The sequence below is a fragment of the Salvelinus fontinalis genome, chromosome 33 (genome assembly GCF_029448725.1).
Source record: "Salvelinus fontinalis isolate EN_2023a chromosome 33, ASM2944872v1, whole genome shotgun sequence".
Lineage (NCBI taxonomy): Eukaryota > Metazoa > Chordata > Actinopteri > Salmoniformes > Salmonidae > Salvelinus > Salvelinus fontinalis.
In genome coordinates, this window is record NC_074697.1 from 50,929,343 (window position 1) to 50,950,175 (window position 20,833).

General features: G+C 41.1%; 1 protein-coding gene across 3 annotated transcripts; it reads right to left on the reverse strand.

The window, feature by feature from the left end:
- Window positions 1-6,398: 6,398 nt before the first annotated feature.
- Window positions 6,399-15,141, reverse strand: LOC129832498 (eukaryotic translation initiation factor 4H-like). Of its 3 annotated transcripts, none has more exons than XM_055896616.1 (8): window positions 15,012-15,141; window positions 12,531-12,718; window positions 12,383-12,447; window positions 11,479-11,575; window positions 10,580-10,639; window positions 9,243-9,401; window positions 8,654-8,769; window positions 6,399-7,613 (listed from the first exon to the last, which is right to left on the reverse strand). In XM_055896616.1, the coding sequence occupies exons 1-8, from the start codon at window positions 15,074-15,076 to the stop codon at window positions 7,587-7,589; spliced, it is 777 nt and encodes a 258-aa protein (XP_055752591.1). In that variant the 5' UTR covers window positions 15,077-15,141; the 3' UTR covers window positions 6,399-7,586. The 3 variants fall into 3 exon arrangements, with proteins under 3 accessions (XP_055752591.1, XP_055752592.1, XP_055752593.1); XM_055896617.1 differs by having other exon boundaries at window positions 12,531-12,712; window positions 15,012-15,139; XM_055896618.1 differs by lacking the exon at window positions 10,580-10,639 and having other exon boundaries at window positions 15,012-15,139.
- Window positions 15,142-20,833: the final 5,692 nt, after the last annotated feature.

Here is a 20,833-nt window from a genome sequence, read left to right on the forward strand (position 1 = left end):
ATAAACCGATTTGTGTATAAGTCATCATAGCCAACTATAACAGAGGATGTCAATGTACCGAACATAATTTGGCTGCAAGCACTCACCCTCTTTCACATCCTCTATTTGGCTCGCTTTTGTGTCAGGAATTCTGAGTTGGTGTAAACAATGAAGTAAAATAAAAATAAAAAATGGTTTCTAAGATGCTTGTCTATTGTTTAGACCCTTGTTTCCCATATTTATTAAGGTGTCACTGTTAAATTGCTTCATTACTGCCATGAATATTACGGAAACACTGCAAAAAAAGGAATAAATAAGGTATCTCAGTAGATCAGGTGATGCAACCGTGAGTAATGTTGCGTATGCTGCCCTAAAATGTACGGTTACTAGTTACCCCAGCCTTCGCTACCCATAGCAACTACGTGGGATAATTAAAAAGCAAAACTTCTAATGGAGTAAAAGAAAATGTGTAGAAAATAAAGAAAAACTCAAAAACCATGGCACAGTTTAGTCATGTTTCTTATAGCGTGAAAACAAAAGGTGTTTTGTGTCAAGTTTGAGTACACTGAATTCAAAGTAATACAAAACTCTCATCCATTTGTATATTGGTTAAGTGTTAATTTAAGACATCACATTCATTGAAAACCTCCTGAACCAACTGGTAAAACCCTCCACGTACACAGTCATTGACCACAGTCAAAGTGAAAATCTGATTAGTGCTGACATTTCCATGATTTACCTGGATCCTGACAGATTGGGGTTGGGTGAACACATGGTAAAGTCGCATATACAGTTGAAGTCGGAAGTTTACATACCCCTTAGCCAAATACATTTAAACTCAGTTTTTCACAATTCCTGACATTTAATCCTAGTAAAAATTACCTGTCTTCGGTCAGTTAGGATCACCACTTCATTTTAAGAATATGAAATGTCAGAATAATAGTAGAGAGAATCTTTTATTTCATCCATCACATTCCCAGTGGGTCAGAAGTTTACATACACTTATTTAGTATTTGGTAGCATTGCCTTTAAATTGTTTAACTTGGGTCAAACGTTTTGGGGAGCCTTCCGCGTATGTAAACTTCTGACCCACTGGAATTGTGATACAGTGATTTAGAAGTGCACAAAGTAGATGTCCTAACCGACTTTCCAAAACTATAGTTTGTTAACAAGGAATTTGTGGAGTGGTTGAAAAGCGAGTTTTAATGACTCCAACCTAAGTGTATGTAAACTTCCGACTTCAACTGTATGCCTCTATCCATGTCTGTTGATAAGAAATGGGAAAACATTCCAGGCATTGTGTTTTGAAATGGAATAAAAACGACCCATTCATCAGCCCTGAATATAGGCCCGGCATTTTCAATAGTAGAGGAACACCTTTGAAGAAGGTAAGCTTGACCTCCCTTCATCATCCGTCGTTGACGGAAACCCCCTGGAATAGACAAACACATGCATTTGATAGGCATTCGAAAGCCACTGCTATTTAACAGAGAACAGATCAGTTCCTAAAATATTTGACATAATCGGGGTGTAAAATAAATGGGGACAGAAAAGTAGATTCTTCTTGAGTCAAATAAAGTGAATATTAGTTTGGGTGAGGGCTGTGCATTGGTGATTCCACAAAGTCCAGACACTGTGAGAAGAAGAGTGTGGGTTAGAACCCTTGCTCACCAGTTACAGAGATTAGTATCTATCAGTATTAGCAGCCACCTGGTACCTGTATTATGACACCATCAGAAGTAGTAGATAAACATTAAACATTTATCTTACCCACACTGGATGGCACTACAGAACCTGTTCTTTCATTGTTGCTGAAAAAGCAACAGCAAATCTGGTTTTGTTTGTAATACAGTAATGCCATCCATCTAATCCCAACACTGATGAGAGCACAACACCAAATACAGTAGGATGAGTATTCAAGGAAACAGACTCGACTACCAGTGGCACCTCTCCATGACAACAATACATATTTATGGATACATATTTTAAACAAATGTATCAGGCTTTCCTTTTAGTGCAGAATAGAATACCTAGCCTGGTCCATAGTGCATGTGCTCTGTAGCCAACTTTTCTATTGCATCTATGTTTGTCCTGCCATACATTTGGCATGCAAACACAGAGGCGTTGGCTAAAGCACCAACAGACTGGACCACAAGGCTACAGAATACCTACTACCACCAATACACTTACCCCATTTGTGGATCAAAGATTTTATTCTCTTAATTTATTGTGTCTATAACAAATAGAAGAGGTGACAATGATTTTCACGGATGTTTACTGCGCCATCAATATATTCTAATTTTGCACCAAATGACCTGCCACCAAAGGGGAAAAGGGTCCCTACATGTTCACTGAACTGACCCAGTAAGAGCAAAACTTTTAGTTGTTGTACTTACCATTTTTTTCTTTTGCAGCAAAGACACAAGGCAATTGCAATCGTAAGAGACATCAGGGATGTCACGGTGAGAATGACCACTGGCTGGCTGGGGAGCTCAGCCAGGAAAGGAGCTGGAACAGGTAAGACAAACATGTTCAATCAAAAAGTAAATTACAGTGATTGCTTCCTGGTATGAAACATTAGGCACATTTTCTGAAAGAAGGGACTGGATTTACTCAACGTGTACTTTGAAACACCGACTTGTAAACTAGATTGTAATTAAGAACGGGAAACGTGGGGTTTTCAGAAGTCTGGCAGAAACGTCTCGCCGCAGCTGATATGTCTTTGATTCAGAATCAAGTATTTTGGGAATGAATTGATACCGATTCCATAGCACCAAGATGATTGTGGTGCACCAGATGTGCAACCTCTTCAATTAGTTACTAAAATGAATGTCAACTGTATGCAATTTGCAGATAATTGGAAAACAACCAGTATAGTTCCTATATGGTCTATGTTAATCACTCATAAGGTGTATATTGTCTAAACATGAGTTGGCTTCCCTAGCCCAGATCAACCCTAGTCCTGGACTAAAAAAAAGACTGCTAAATAGAGAATTTCTATTGAAAGTGCTATATCCAGGATTATTTACTCTAGTTACAGGAAACCATGCACCAAAACCATCAGGTTAAAATAGTGATATGGGGTCAGATGGTCTTTCTTACCTCTGGCTGGGTCCATCTCGGTATCCATGCCTGCCTGATCAAAGTGACAGCCAAAGGAGCCGAACACACTTTCTCTCTAACACAGGACTCCACGCTACATCCGCTGTCCGCTACACAGCAGTCTCTCTCAGGTACTTCATCAACTGTATGTGTACCTGCCTACTTTGATTACCAAAGGACCTGCAAGTTGATCACTGCACCTGTAGGCTATATACCTCCTTGCACTTGTATTCAAACACACTGTTGTGGGGTTTACCCAGAGGTTGTAGTACATTCCCAAACATCTCATTGGAAATGTAGTGTGGGATCTGCCTTTTATGACATTTTCAATTCCAGTCTGTTCACCATACCATTTTTGTAGTTGTCCAGATGAATAACGCGTTGCGTTCAGTAGGACACGACGTGGTGCTGCGTTCAGATGGAAATACAGCATGTACAACAAACATCGTGGCAGATCGATTCATGACATATGTATCTGCAACATTCCACAACGTTAGCCTATTTATGTGGCCCTGGTATTATGCATAGAAGTGTGTAGTTGGTGAGCGTTTCACATGGGGTAGGCCTATATTCACCATAGGTTTATTCAAAGGGTTGAAACTAGCAGAACATTACAAATGACTTCTCATGCAAAATATCAATGTCAGACATTTCCATCTAACATGGTCCCAGATTTGTTTGTGCTCTTGCCAATGCCAACGCCATTGCTGTGCTATGCACATACATACTGGCACTCAGGCTAATTTCTGAAATATTTTACACTAAAAAACATTAGGGATGCATTTTACAGAACATTGTAGACAGGAATAAAAAAAAATATTGCAAGAGAAGTTTAATTTTGATACTACCTTCTGGACATCCATGGGATCCTCTTTCGGTCAGACAGAATATATTACATTTTAACATGAAAATCTAAGGATAGACGTCATTCAGACATTATCACGAACACAATGACATTATGCATGATAAGCCATGTGGGTTATTGGACAGAGTCAGCAGACAATGAAATATGCTGTACTTGACACACCAACATGTGTTTAGTGAAGATTTATTGACAAATGTGGTCAACACAATGGCCTAATACTTTGAACTTTTAGTTTTACAAGATTGTTCCCCAAAGGACTAAATGTAAAATTAATGTTAATGCTGGAAAGTTTGATAATGGTACTTCTTTCAGGGGGGAAAAATATACAGTTGAAGTCGGAAGTTTACATACACCTTAGCCAAATACATTTAAACTCAGTTTTTCACAGTTCCTGACATTTAATCCTAATAAAACTTCCCTGTCCTAGGTCAGTTAGGATCGCTACTTTATTTTAAGAATGTGAAATGTCAGAATAATAGTAGAGAGAATGATTTATTTCAGCTTTTATTTCTTTCATCACATTCCCAGTGGGTCCGAAGTTTACATACACTCAAATAGTATTTGGTACCATTGACTTTAAATTGTTTAACTTGGGTCAAATGTTTTGGGTAGCCTTCCACAAGCTTCTCACAATAAGTTGGGTGAATTTTGGCCCATTCCTCCTGACAGAGCTGGTGTAACTGAGTCAGGTTTGTAGGCCTCCTTGGTCGAACACGCTTTTTCAGTTGTGCCCACAAATGTTCTATAGGATTGAGGTCAGGGTTTTGTGATGGCCACTCCAATACCTTGACTTTGTTGTCCTTAAGCCATTTTGCCACAACTTTGGAAGTATGCTTGGGGTCATTGTCCATTTGGAAGACCCATTTGCGACCAAGCTTTAACTTCCTGACTGATGTCTTGAGATGTTGCTTCAATATATCCACCAAATTTTCCATCCTCATAATGCCATCTATTTTGTGAAGTGCACCAGTCCATCCTGCAGCAAAGCACCCCCCACAACATGCTGCCACCCCCCTGCTTCACAGTTGGGATGGTGTTCTTCGGCTTGCAAGCCTCCCCCTTTTTCCTCCAAACATAACGATGGTCATTATGGCCAAACAGTTCTATTTTTGTTTCATCCGACCAGAGGACATATCTCCAAAAAGTTTGATCTTTGCCCCCATGTGCAGTTGCAAACCAGTCTGGCTTTTTTTATGGCGGTTTTTGAGCAGTGGCCTGAGCGGCCTTTCAGGTTATGTCAATATAGGACTCGTTTTACTGTGGATAAAGATACTTTTGTACCTGTTTCCTCAAGCATCTTCACAAGGTCCTTTGCTGTTGTTCTGGGATTGATTCGCACTTTTCGCACCAAAGTACGTCCATCTCTAGGAGACAGAACACATCTCCTTCCTGAGCGGTATGGCGGCTGCGTGGTCCCCTAGTGTTTATACTTGCGTACTATTGTTTGTACAGATGAACGTGGTACCTTCAGGCGTTTGGAAATTGCTTCCAAGGATGAACTAGACTTGTGGAGGTCTACAATAATTTTTCTGAGGTCTTTGCTGATTTCTTTCAATTTTCCCATGTCAAGCAAAGAGACACTGAGTTTGAAGGTAGACCTTGAAATACCCCCAAAGGTACACCTCCAATTGACTCAAATGTCAATTAGCCTATCAGAAGCTTCTAAAGCCATGACATCATTTTCGGGAATTTCCCAAGCTGTTTAAAGACACAGTCAACTTAGTGTATGGACACTGACCCACTGGAATTGTGATACAGTGATCTATAAGTGAAATGTCTGTAAACAATTGTTGGAAAAATAACTTTGTCCTAACTGACTTGCCAAAACTATAGTTTGTCAACAAGAAATTTGTGGTGGTTGGAAAATGAGTTTTAATGACTCCAACCTAAGTGTATGTAAACTTCCAACTTCAACTGTATATACTTGTATATCATGTAAACAGTAACAGAAAATGCTATTATTTTAATGAAAATGATAATACCAAAAACCTGTGTATATATATATATATTCAGCCCCATCTAACCTCTGCAAAACAAACAGCCAATTCAAAACTAATATTGGGTGCTTCAATCAAATTAAAAGCGAAAGTTCTTGCTCAGGGGCATATTCATTACACCAATTCTGTTGCAAAACGTTTCTTATACGGAAGCAAACAATACAGCACCCACCTAAAATGTGTCCAATAGAAACAATCATTTTGCTTCGTTTCGTTTTTAAAACAGTTGTCATAATGAATACGCACGGGGTAGTGTCGAGGATGAGGAACTAGGCTCTCTGCATGCGATGCCTGGGGATGAGAGACCTAGTTGTTTCTGATGTATGCAGAGAGACACTTGCGAACAGAACTTTTAGCAAATAATAAACAATAACTTAATGGCCTGAACCTGGATATGTAGGTATGCATGTTCCTTACAGTGTTCTTTTTCAAAACAATGTCTGCCCCGTTAAACATTAAATTGAAATGTTTTTATTCCATGTTCACATTGGTTCATGTGTTCTCAGAGAACTACTTCATTGTCTTGACTCATTCACCCATCCCACTTAAAACACATTCATAATCAATTTGTAAGATTATACATTTTATTGCCATAAACAGTGTAGGAAAATGAACAAAAAAAATGAATAAAAACAGCAGATCTTTCTATAGTACAGTAAGAACAAGGTATCACTTACTAAATTCCATAACCAGTAAAATGTAAATAAAAATGGTAGCGCAACAAATTCTCAAAAGCATCCTACACCATCTACTGGTAGGCAGACTAGATTTAGCCAGTCTCCATGGGACAAATGAGAGCAGCTGATTTTTTGTCCTTTTTTTTTTCTTCAGTTAAGTTTCCTATGTTAAAGTTGTACATTTTGCAGTGTTTAGGTGAAACATTTTTGTTGTTGATAAAATGCACATATCTATCAAGCTGTGGAAGTAGAAAGTTGTCAGACAAAGACCGTTGCAATAACCCACGTTTCTGATTTAATCTAGCGAGCGCTTCAGCCGCTCCTCGAAACAAACACTTTCGGCATCGCTCCATTATTGCAGGAAGCCATTTTGCCTGGATTGAACAGACTAAGATCAAAAATCTTTCAAAATCAGGTTCCAGAATTACACAGAGACAACAATAAGGATTCAGTTCTCTTGGCAATGTTATCATTTAATATTTAAGACAGTGGAAATTTGAAGCTGAAATGATAATCATTTCACAAATAGAGCAGAAATTTAGGAGGAAAATGGATGAAAGACACCAAAGGAACAGCCCTTTCGACTGCTGTATGTCTAAAACTGCAAATCATTTGGTGAACACAAAGGATGCCTTGGGAAAGGTAAGAGAAAATTACACAGTAAAGTCCTTACCCAAAGGCAACAGAACCAAACTGAAGCCACTGTCCAGAGTTCCTTTTGATGTGTGTGTGGGGTACGGGTCAGGTTGACATAGGCCTGGCCCCTGCCCCTCACAGCAGCCTTGGGTCCAACTGATCTTTTACCAATTAGATGAAGGCCTGCTTTGTGTTAGAGAGCAGAAAGAGGAACCCAGCGCCTGACTCCCCAGCGAGCTTTCTTTGGGAGAAGTCTTTGAAAGATTTTTGGTAAACAAAGCCAGTAGATCCAGAGTAGACTTCCAGAATAATGCAGCCACGTGGATATATCTATTCCTTTTCTGCCTCTTTTTCAAGCTTTGAGAATGGGAAACAAACAAACATTATGGTTAGACAGGTTCAATGCCAGAGGAAATGTCAAATAATTTAAATTGGAGAAATTATAAAATAGTTTAAAAGAACTTCTACACTACAACTGGATAGTTAAGCAGATACAATGACCTTAAAAGCTCCACTAATGAAAATGGTTTTACTTTTTTTTTGCACTGTTCCCAAACTGAACACTGACCATACGGCTGAACAATGTGTTTTAACGTAACGGCAATTTACATTTGGAAGTCGTAGGGGCTTACACCGAAACAAAAGCCGCACATTTCTGACCAAGCTTTCTTGTTGGCGTCTGTGGGAGGGGAGCATATTCTCTTAAGACAACGAAGGTATTGTGTTGACCAACGGAGGTAACAAAACCTTCATGACCCCCTACAGAAGCTCAGCCACAACTGCCATGAACCAAACCACCAGAGCAAACCGTTCTATTCTAACAATTCATGTCATGTTGATTTTGTAAACGGGGGGCAGAATTCTAGTAGGCATCAATGCCTACCCACTTCAGAGTTAGGGTCGAGAGACACTTCAATTTCAACACAGAGGGTCGAATATAGTAGTTAATTACACTACTAAATAACCTTTGAAACGTTGAGTTACTTTGCAGCTCAATTGTGTTCATCTTTAACCGCAATCGACATGAATGGACCTTCTCCCAACAGAACTACATACAAAGCAGGCACGAATCACAGGGTAGCAGAGGTGTACATAAAAACCATGGTAACAGTCGAACATGCATTCACAAGCTGCTCTTTGGGTCTTGGGTGCGCAGGTGCGTTGTACTATTTTTTCCAAGAGTGTGTGTGTTTCTCGTCTTGTTTTTATTCTGTCGCAATTAAATACTAAACTGAACTCAAGAGGGTTTTGTTCAGTTCGTCATCTCCAACAGACAGGGATACGAACAGAGGGCGTTAACGCATCCCATTGGCATCGTTTCATTTTTCTACACCGTCCCTGCCCTCCCAGGCTCTCAGGCCCAATCAAATCTCTTAAGGTTTGTCTTTGGGAATTACCTCCTCCCTGGGCTTGGCTCCGCCAAATATGGCAGAGTTTGGGTTGGCGACTTGGTTCAGAGGGGCAGCCACCGTGCGTGGCTTCAGCTGAAGCCGTGGTCTCTGTGCCCTCTCCTCTGCGGAAAGCAAAAAAGAAAAGAAAAAAGACAAACATGATTAACTGGTCAAGTCAAATGTTATGTCAACAAGGTGGCCCACTGGGTTTGGGGTTTTTCAGTGTATTTAAGGAGGGGTCAATATAGACACCTTCCCATTAGCTTTACAAAAGCTGTACTGTAACAATACACAAAGCCATCAGAAATCCAGCTAAACTGATCTGTTCTTCCACGACTAAACATTGCCTAGAGTTATTTTTCTCAAATGCGGACCTCGATTCCAGAAGTACTGCTGAGTCTCATTATTCTCCTCTAATCCGGGACTAGTTCAGGCGTGTGACACCAGTGGAGTGTCTGACCAATCAGTCAAATCTATAGATCAATTAACCAACTACGGTGGAGAAAACAAAACCAGCATTACTTCGGACCTCCACACTTTAATTGGGAGTACCTCTGGTCTAGTGTTTTATATGAGATAAGAGAGATTGTGACACCGTCAGAGGGTTCTCGGAAGTCTTCCGCTCCGGCGCGCGGTGGCGGTGGTCCGCCGTCCCTGAAGCGTCCCCCCATGCCTGCTCCTCCACCGCCTCCCCTTCTGTCACCGCCGCGGCTGCCTCCTCGACCCCGCCCGAAGTCGTCATCTCCCCTGTAGCCTACACGAGGAGATGCAGAGAGGAAAAGACAGGTTAGACGGTCTTGGGCTCATTCAGGATTGCAATGTATTAAAACGTTCAGATAAAGTATTGTGTAGACCAGACACGATTCTCTCATGAGGAATAAAGATAAGACATCTTGTCAGCTCTAAACACCACATTCCTTTCAGTAACATTCTCAACGCTGCAGATCTGACTAAATTAAATCTCTGTTATTTCCCAGCATCTGGAGCAGCCCTGTAAGGTGACGAATGAGTGAGGTGAACCTCCTGTATGAGTGATGACAGAGGGATCACAAACAAAATGCACCAAGGGACAGAAAAAAACCTGTGCAAATCGTAAAGTAAAAATCTCTAGGAGAACCCATTAGAATTCCTATGGGGGAATTCCTATCCCCCATAGAAATACAGAGTAGCAGCAGATTTAGAGGTGTTTAGACTAAAAAGATTTGGCATGGGTCCTCAGATCCTCAAAATATTCTACAGCTGCACCATCGAGAGCATCCTGACTGGTTGCGTCACTGCCTGGTATGGCAATGGCTCAGCCTCCAACCGCAAGGCACTACAGAGGGTACCAGGACCTCTATACCAGGCAGTGTCAGATGAAGGCCCTAAACATTGTCAAAGACTCCAGCCACCCTAATCAGACTGTTCTCTCTGCTACTGCATGGCAAGCGCCAAGTCTAAAAGTCTTCTACCCCCAAGCCATATGACTCCTGAACAGCTAATCAAAACAGCTACCCAGACTATTTGCATTGTCCCCCCTCTCTTTTACACTGCTGCTACTCTGTTATTATCTATGCAGTCACTTTAATAACTCTACCAACATGTACAAATTACCTCGACTAACCTGGGCCCCCGCACATTGATTCTTTACTGGTACCCCCTTACTGCTGCTCTTTAATTTATTTTAAATTTATTTTTTACCCATCTATTTTTACTTAACAGTAAGCATTTCACTGTAAGTCTACACCTGTTGTATTCGGCGCCTGTTACAAATAAAATTGATTTGATTCACGCAGCAAAAAACAATATGTAACAATTGGTTTGCTTCTTTAGCTTGGTGCTCACTACCAACTACACTGCACTGCTTGGATCTTAAATTACAGCGGGTTCAAACTGGGTCCGCTCTAATGACCCGGTTGGGGACCGGCTAAGTCGGCAGAACGCTCATCCCACCTCCTTCGTAGTCGTCTCTGGAACCTCCCCTGGGACCACCTCCACGAGAGCCCCCTCGGCCTGCAGGGGACAGGGCTCAGTTTTAACAACAAGGGTGAGTGGTGCTTCGGGCTGAGGAACCCACTTGCTGGTTAGCCAATGGCCTAGGTTAGTAGTACTACTTCTAGAGACAGCTAGTTGAAGTATTTGGTTGGGAAAGTAGAGACAAAGTAGAACCGATTTGGCTTAGCTGCTCAAACGTTTGTAGCACCATTTACTACAGAAAAGGAAGCAGGAGAGAAGGGAGTGAGATGTGGAATGGATACGTTATGAAATGTGCCAGGTATTCTGAAATCCCAGTATGTAGTGAAATAAAACAAGAAAAAGGCCACAGAGGCAACAGTTGGTAGTGGTACTTGTGCAATGCACTCCTCTTATAAAGGACTGATACTGTGATTATAGAGGATTACATCATCTGGTGATCTATAAAAGTACAAGCATCTTGGTCACAATTTTATGACCACACAACAAATGACTGATTATTCTGTTATTCTTATAAGTGGAATGCACTGTATGCTTCGATGGTAGCAAAGTCGAACAGAACAGCAAAGCTCTTGATGATTTAAAGATTTTAAGACGGCCTTGATTTGAGTATGATGGCGAAAGATGACAGTCTCGGGTCAATGTTAAAGACGCGTAATTGTGCAAATCTAGGCCAAGAGGTATTGCTACTTCATATTAGTATTTACAATTAAGACAATCCACAAATCAATACCGCGACTCATTAGAGAATGTAAAATTAACTGAATCGGTTGATGTAAAATCATTGACATTTCTTTCTAGTTGTAATGAGAAATATGCTAAGCAGTAGTAGTAAGAGAAACAAACAAGTTAGCATTCCAGTGAGCACAAGCGAGTACCTCCTCTGTCGTTCCCCCGGAAGCCGAATCCTCCGGCGCCCCTCTCTTGTTTCCGACCCTCTGCTATGTCAACCCTGAGTGACCGGTCTCCAAGGAGCTGGAGATTGGGGGCAAAAGTCAGCACTAGGAAGAAATGAAACAATGTGGTCCGCTTCTCTGATAACGCTTCCAACAGTGTTTATGGCCTACAAATATATCACTGTTGGTTGGACGTGTCATCGTATTCAATTGTCCCTTTTATAAAAAAAATGACAGTCGGTTCTCACTACACATTCAATCACTTTGGACTGCAATCGATTTTATGGAAGGTGCAAAACAAAATAAGTTTATATCAATGTTGGGGACAGTTTTATTTGTTTTAAAGCAAAAAAAAAAGATTTATATATCTTTGTCACGATGCCCATATCACAATACTTCGATTTTCCAAACAAAGCAGATCGTACCTTTTTAAAGGACTATTTAAAAAGGTGATGCAAGAATAAACAGGATCGGGCAGATTTCCAAAACAACAAAGAGGACAATACCCGAAGCTAATCTCCTCCGCAGTTGTCACGCAGCCATCACGTTGTATGAGAGTGAAGCGGACTCTTATGCACATGCGCAGATGCTCTGTGTGAATGCTCACAAATGCAGCCCCTTGCATCAGTGTCACTCTACAATAGATTTGGTTCACGTTGTTGCTCATGGTCACGTCATAACGCCGAGTCTCAGTTTAAGGACCTGTGTTAAGTTAAATAGTATGTGCCACAGCAAAAAAATTATAAAATTAGTTTAAAAAAAAAGACTGAGCAACATACAGCTGTTTGTTTTCAGAATTTTGACACTGAACCACAGTATCCCTTTGTTTTACATTCATGAGCCAGATACAAGTGAGGACCTGAGAAAACGAATTGTGGGTACTCACAGCACCATCATATGTCAAAGCTTCTTTAAGGGATTCCAAGTCATCAAACTCCACATAACAAAAACCTGAAATGAGAAAAATAACAAAACTCTGTCTCCATTCGCTTGTGACGTTTGAGGTTATGCTAAGACAATGGATGCTTGCTCACCTTTAAATTTGTCCGTTTCTTTGTCTCTAACTAGTCGAACGCTCCTGACGTTGAGGTCTTTGAAAATGGCGTCTATGTCTCCTTGCACTGTGTTGAAGGGCAGGTTGCCCACGTACGCTGTGTATGGGGGCTCTGTGGGTAGATCCTTCTGCTTGCGAGGTCCACCAGGTCCACTGCCACCTCTGGGTCTACCAGAAACGAACACCTCCGTGAGAGAACAGACTACAACAGACAGCCACTCCCCGTACAGGACCCCGAGTTTTTAAATGGTCAAGAATGACTTGAGCAGGAGATTAGGGACATGAACGGAGTCACAAGCAAAACCTAACGTCCCAGGAAAAACTGGCAAATAGGTAGTGCAGTCATCCCTTTCAGCTGACTTTCTAAGCCTTTGATAAGGCACTTGGACAGATCCATTTCCAATCAAAATATCAAAGATCTACAGCTCATATCCCATAGGAAAACACATAATGTGGCACATACAATACAGGAAATAGGACTAGGCTCTCTGGAAACTGGAGAAAGACTTGACACAGAAAAAGAATCTGTTTTTTTTCTATTTCAATGCCAATAGTGTCAGCAGCACACAGAAAAAGACGGCAGCCCTGTTGGGCTAAGTACTGGTAAACAATACTACAGAGCTGCCATGTGTGTCATTTTTCTCAATGAACAGCAGAAGTTCACGTGCACTGATAATAGCCATTTCGAAGAAGGGTTTACTTGTAATGACTGTGCTATGTAATTGATTTTCCCTACTGAACTTCAATAAATGCACTGGATATAAGAGTGTCGGCTAAAATGATTTAAATGCAAAAAATGTATGCTCCTCATGCGGAGTTACGGGGCTTTGCCAAAACTGCAAGGAACCTGTCCCCTTGCTGGCAACAGCACTCCAATCTGACAGTGCCGAGAGAAATGCAGATTGGGTCCTGCATGCCTGCAGCATTCCTCGGGTGTCAAGCAAACTGGGCGACCTGGCAGAATCAAGAGGTACAGCCACCAACCAGGGAAAGGGGACATCTATTCAGTTGCACAACAATGCATGCAACTGAAACGTGTCTTCTAAGAAAGGGAGGTTGGGCATGCATGCATACATCTTTTCCCACACTTAGCAAGGAGAGCAATTGTAAAATAACCAAGTTGACTGTTGTGATCTTACATAGCATTTGATAAGACAAGGTGATAATGTGTAGTTATTTGGCCGTGGTGTCAAATTAATGTATGACAGACAGCCCAATAGATACAGGACTAGTTTAGGTATTTCATGATCAGGGGCTCCAACTCCCTTCCTGTGTGAATAAAGCAAAGCAGAATATGATTACAACAATTCATGTTACGACAGTCACGGACAAGGGGTGGAAGACATAACTCCCTGATTTTCGATATGATCATAGTTACCTTGATCCCATCCAAGAGAGCACATTTAACTGTAGTTATACCGTTAGCTAGCTTGTTAAATGTATAGTGTTTTCGTTGATTAGGCTATTTTGAAGTTCTGGCTAGCTGGCTACCTAGCTAGGACTGAGTTTCAGAAATAAGTCCAGTATCGCCGCAACGTCGTTAGCACGTACTGTTTACATTTTCCTGGTATTGATTGTCTGGCGTCAATGGCAATGCTCGAGTTAGCCCACGTTACGTTAGTTAAATGCATTGCAAACCTATCTAACTACCCGAGCAAAGCGCAAATCGGCAATCATTGCTACTATAGTTAACGTTAGCTAACGTTCTGCAAATCATAAAGACCTAACTAGCTAACTGCCATGTGTGCGCTCATCAAACTAGCTAGTAATGGATGCAGGGTGCACTGGGCCAAACTAGACTAGCTAGCAGAGTTAGCATACTAGCTAGCTAGTCCTCCGCATAAATTTTCATGCAATTAGAACAAGCTAGTCTAGCTAGCTGTCTAGCTAACGTTACCACTATAACAAGGCATCAAAAGGCTTGTGCATTGAATAATGATTACTTGGTAACTAGTTGCTAAACATGCCATGTACTGATAATGATGTCGGGGAATGGTGCGTGTTGACATCTCGAGCTGTTATTACCCGAGTTGGCCATTCGACGCAGTCCCTGACTTGCTAGCACAACATGCAGCCCATGAGATGCTGGCGCCAAGTGCCATGCTGGCAGTCTGTGAAGATAGAGTGACTTGCAATCATAACCATGTCATAATATGTATTGTCAAACCGACATGAATAAGTCGATAACATTCTGCAATGGAAAATCTCACACGCACATCTGGAAGTAGCTAGCTTATGGTCAATCCACGAGTTTTCCCCGCCCTCAATACCGGCTTCCCATTCATCAAAGCGGCCGCGAGATGCTAACCACACTGACACTGTCTGGCCCGAGTTCTGAACCCAGGCCTATCTTTCAGAAGAATTTCGAACAAGCCCCCGCGTAACCTAAGGCATCAGTGCGTTTTCTCGCATCACCATACGTTAATACTGATTCATTCTATTCTTCCAGGTATTTTCTTACCCTCTGCCTCCACCAAAACTACCGTAAGCCCGATCCCGGTCATCGTAGTTATCGTAATCCGCCATTGCCGAGAATGCTGTCGGAGAAAGCAGTTGTGTGTCGAAGGACCTTCAATATAGGGGTACTCAATTTTAGTTGTCCTCTCAGTGCCTGAACCATAACGATCACTTTTTGCACAGTTAGATAAAGTTACTACAGATTAGCTGCCCTCAACTCCCCTAACTAAATTAAATATTAGTAAACTAACAAGATCCAACCCCAGTATCATCTAGATATTGGTGTTTATCCTGGCTGGGCAATTACAACAACTGTAAGAAAAAGGTGCATATGATGTTAGGCAATTCATGAAGTAGTACAGTCCTTTAGCCAACACTATTTTCCACAGGAATATCAATGTAGCTCATTTGATCAAATTGCCTCCGCCCACCCCAGTTGGAGTTACACCATGCCAACCTGGTCTCAGAGCATTTCTTATTATTGTGTTTGTAAATCCAAGACACCCCATTTAGTGTGATCATATGTTACGTTTTGTATGGTATTAATTTGTGAACGTCCATCACCGATTTGTGCATCACCGATCACCGGCTGTGCCGGGTGGAGATTATAACAGAACATGGCCATGATGTTCAAAAGTTCATAAATGACCAGCATGGTCAAATAATAATAATCACAGTAGTTGTCGAGGGTGCAGCAAGTCAGCACCTCAGGAGTAAATGTCAGTTGGCTTTTCATAGCCGATCATTAAGAGTGTCTCTACTGCTCCTGCTGTCTTTAGAGAGTTGAAAACAGCAGGTCTGGGACAGGTAGCACGTCCGGTGAACAGGTCAGGGATCCATAGCCGCAGGCAGAACAGTTGAATCTGGAGCAGCAGCATGGCCAGGTGGACTGTGGACAGCAAGGAGTCATCTGAAGTTTCTAAAACTGTTTGAATGATGTCTGTGAGTACAACAGAACTCATATGGCAGGCAAAAACCTGAGAAAAAATCAAAACAGGAAGTGAGAATTCTGAGGCTGGTCGATGTTCAACTCATCACCTATTCAATTCCCTGTAAGAAATTGATCTGTCTGCACTTCCTACGCCTTCCACTAGATGTCAACAGTCTGTAGAACGTGGAATGAAGCCTCTACTGTGATGTTGAGCCGGATGGGAGGTGTTTCAGTCATTGGTCTGGCAGAATGCCAGTTCCTGGTCATGCGCATTCCAAATGATATCGTCTTGCTTTCCATTACTTCTAGAGACACAAAGGAATTCTCCGGTTGTCACGTTATTGGATAGTTATGATAACAACATCCTGAAGATTGATTCTCTACTTAGTTTGACCTGTTTATTCGACCTGTAATATAACTTTTTGAAGTTTTCGTCCGAGTTCGCCTGCATCTGCGCGAGCACTTGGACATGTGCACTAAACGTGCTAGCAAAAGTAGCTACTTAGACATAAGTAATGGACATTATCGAACAAAACAACTATTTATTGTGGAACTAGGATTCCTGGGAGTGCATTCTGATGAAGATCATCAAAGGTAAGGGAATATTTATGATGTAATTTCATTTTTCTGTTGACTCCAACATGGCGGAGAAATGTTGTTATATCTGGACGCCGTCTAAGATTATTGCATGGTGTGCTTTTTCCGTAAAGTTTTTTTTAAATCTGACACAGCGGTTGCATTAAGAACAAGTGTATCTTTAATTCTATGTAAAACATGTATCTTTCATCAAAGTGTATGATGAGTATTCCTGTTATTAGATGTGGCTCTCTGCAATTTCTCCAGATATTTTGGAGGCATTTCTGAACATGGCGCCAATGTAAACTAAGATTTTTGGATATAAATATGCACATTATTGAACAAAACATACATGTATTGTGTAACATGATGTCCTATGAGTGTCATCTGATGAAGATCATCAAAGTTTAGTGATACATTTTATCTCTATTTATGCTTTTTGTGACTCCTATCTTTGGCTGGGGAAATGGCTGTGTTTTTCTGTGGCTATGTACTGACCTAACATAATCGTTTGGTGTGCTTTCGCCGTAAATCCTTTTTGAAATCAGACATGTTGGCTGGATTCACAACATGTGTAGGTTTAATTTGGTGTCTTTCATGTGTGATTTCATGAAAGATAGATTTTTATAGTAATATATTTTAATTTGGCGCGCTGCATTTTTTCTGGCTTTTGGCCAAGAGAAGTTAGAGCAAGACCCCTGAACTCTTGTGTATTTTCTGCACTATGCAATGATATTGACAGCGACCATGTAACGCTTTGACAACATACAGAAGTGCGCTGGTTATCAAGGGGCAAAGTATTGACCCGTTTTTTTAAAATTGTGAGACAAGCTTAAAGTTTTCTTTACTGGTCATCATTTTCACTTGTCTGACCTTTTGCATGATGACGAGTTTCTCACACGACTGGCCTATCTGGGTGATGTTTTTTCTCGCCTGAATGATCTGACTCTAGGATTACAGGGACTCTCCGCAACTATATTCAATGTGAGAGACAAAATTGAGGCTATGATTAAGAAGTTGGAGCTCTTCTCTGTCTGCATTAACAAGGACAACACACGTCTTTCCATCATTGTATGATGTTTTATCTGCAAATGACCTCAAGCTTACGGACAATGTCAAATGTGATATAGCGAAGCACCTGTGTGAGTTGGGTGCGCAATTACGCAGGTACTTTCCCGAAACGAATGACACAAACAAATGGACTCGTTATCCCTTTCCTGCCTCCAGTCCACTTGCCGATATCTGAACAAGAGAGCCTCATCGAAATTGCAACAAGCGGTTCTGTGAAAATCTAATTTAATCAGAAGCCTCTGTCAGATTTTTGGATTGGGCTGCGCTCAGAGTATCCTGCCTTGACAAATCGCGCTGTTAAGAAACTGATGCCCTTTGCAACCACGGACCTATGTGAGAGTGGATTCTCGGCCCTCACTAGCATGAAAACTAAATACAGGCACAGCCTGTGTGTGGAAAATGATTTAACCCTCGTTTAGTCTTAACATTCTGTATACTCCCCTTGTTCTAAGGGCAAAGCATTACCCGTTATTACTAAACCCCTAAAATAAAGCAGCTTAATTTAATTTTAAACCCCCAAATCTATTTTGCATGAAGAAACAACCTGTCATTCATCACAAAATTTGTGAATATCTGGGTTTTCCCTCTTCACAATGCAGAAAGACTGCATTTAGTCAGTGGACACCACTCATTTGTATTACAACCCATCTGTCATAATTATTTTATTTTCTAAAGTAGAGGCTTATTATTATTATTGTTGTTGTTATTGATAAAGGTACTGCATAGGTGTAAACATAATTTTTTTGCAAGAGATAGCACTTGTATAGCCCAAGAAAGTAGCAGAAATGTGCAGAAAGTAGTTTTGAATGCATTTTATTGAAGGGAAACAATAACAGTCTTGAACTTTTTTGGCAACATAGTGATATATTCTTATATACTGTACAATGAGGAATTCAAATACAAAATACTAGTCTTCTTCAATTTTTTTAACCATCACCCCCACCCACAAGGTGTTTAAACAACAACAATAAATAAGAATACAATTAGATACAAAACCAAAATGTGAAGAACATAAATCAATCAACTTTAATTAGCTCATGTAGGACAGTATGCAAATGTGTATCCATGGACTTTTCAGAAATATTTCTCACATGTGCAGCACATGGTATTTGTTTTACTGTCCTTCTTTGGGGGTAGAATTGACATCTCCTCCTCGTGCCTGCCCCAGCTGCAACCTCAGGTGGATCAGGACAAGATTCAGCCCCCTGAACAGCTTTCACAAGCGCTGCAGAGGCTGCTGTGCGGGGGAGGTGCTCCCTTCTTTGAATTTGCGGGGTTACAAGTGTCTTTCCCAGCTGCTCCAGGAACACCCTCCTCTTGTTTTGCTTATCAGTCATCCAGGTAGGGTTGACTTTGTTCCATATCACGAAGGCATTATATGAGGACACATCAATGATGTTATGGAAGATGACCAGGGGCCAGCGTGCAGTCATCCTCCTGCAACTGTACGTTCCAATCATCTTGTCCAGGTTGTCCACACTTCATTTGTTGTAGTTGTAGTCCAGGATGATGGCTGGCTTCCTGTCCTCATGATCGCTGATCTCAGCCGTTTTGTGCAGTGTGCTCAGGTGGACCACATTATTGTTCCTCATTGGGAGGTAAGAAACTAGAGTGGTGGTGGGGTGAAGGCAAACTTTGATGAGAAGGTCTCTCTCCCCCTTGTTGTGAGGAGTACAGGGGGGAGCTCAGGCTTGTTCTTTCTAACTGTGCCAACCATGGTGATCTTCCTCTTCAGGAGCTGCTGGCTGAGTTCAATCAGTACCACACATAATTTCAATTTCTCATTGTGTGTGTGTGTTTCTTTTTGTGGTGTGTGAATTATTTTATAACTGCCTGGTCAAAAATGACCCTAAGACAATATTTGTACCCTAGTGGTGTACAACTTTCATGGAAATATGAACAAAGGCGATGTTTCAGTTTTTCTAATTTTGGGGTCACTCTAGGAGAAGTCATCAAATTTGAAGTTGAAAAAATATAATTTATGGGGTTGTCTCTGCTGTTAAACATAGTGGCATTGTTGACCCTTAAGACAACACAAGGGTTAAGACTGAGACTCACTCCAATACAACCCAACTGTCACGTCCTGATTTAGCAAGCACACTTGCCAAGTGGCACGAATCTCTCCATCGTCAACAAACGGAAGAGAACGGAACACGGCAAAACTCCCGAAAAAATGTCAATATTCTGATTAAACTATATTGAAAAAACATACTTTACGATGATGTTGTCACATGTATCAAATAAAATCAAAGCCGGAGATATTAGTCGTCCATAACAGCAGCTTATCAGAAGGCAAATCCAGGTCCCTCCTCGCACTCTCCAGAAAACAGGAAACTGGTGACACGTCATGCCAAGAGCTATGATTCGAGTCCAGATCAAGTTACACACTCAATTTCTTCTCTCACTGCTTGTCGACATCTAGTGGAAGACGTATGAAGTGCATCTAAACTAATAAATATCAAGGACTTTAATAGGCAGCCCCTAGAACAGTGCATCGATTTCAGATTTTCCACTTCCTGTCAGGAAGTTTGCTGCAAAAGGAGTTTTGTTTTACTCACAGATATAATTCAAACGGTTTTAGAAACTAGAGAGTGTTTTCTATCCAATAGTAATAATAATATGCATATTGTAAGAGCAAGAATTGAGTACGAGGCCGTTTAAATTGGGCAGGATTTTCCCCCAAAGTGAAAACAGCGCCCTCTGTCCTCAACAGGTTAATACATGTATTGTATAGTGTGTGTGTGTGTGGCAGGCTTACACTGATGGCAAAAAAAAAAACATTTGAGAGTGCACTGACCCTGGTACTACAGGCGGTACGCAGCTGGAGGTTGAATGTTTGAAGGGTTACGGGACTACAAAAAGTTTGGGAACCACTGACTTAGACTATAATGTAGTTCTCTTTAAGAGGGTGGAGCAGCTGTATTTTGTTACAGATGGTTGCTGGATGATTCAAAGTGAAAGGTTTGTCAATCAGTGATTAGACTAAGCAGTCCAGAAGATATTTAAAATGGACTCATGTCTTTCCTAAAATGATTTAGTCCCAGTGTTTCACAGTTTGAACTATGCTTTTTTTTCTGGGGATGCATTCAAACTAATCGTAGAGATTTTGAGTTTTTATATTCGAATATGCGTCATGCACATTATTATACCCCTCAAGGACATGCCAGAGTAACCATACATCATTTGATGTACTTGTATTTTGTATGATTTGACAGACAGCGACTGGTTTCATTTTCACTCATTCAAAC

Excerpts from the sequence above, each read along its gene's own strand:
- LOC129832498 (XM_055896616.1), bottom strand. The coding sequence starts at position 15,076 with ATGGCGGATTACGATAACTACGATGACCGGGATCGGGCTTACGGTAGT. Across the intron at positions 12,719-15,011 it reads AGTTTTGGTGGAGGCAGAGG|ACCCAGAGGTGGCAGTGGAC; the intron begins GTAAGAAAATAC and ends CGTTTCTGGTAG. Across the intron at positions 10,640-11,478 it reads CCGGGGGAACGACAGAGGAG|GCCGAGGGGGCTCTCGTGGA; the intron begins GTACTCGCTTGT and ends TGTCCCCTGCAG.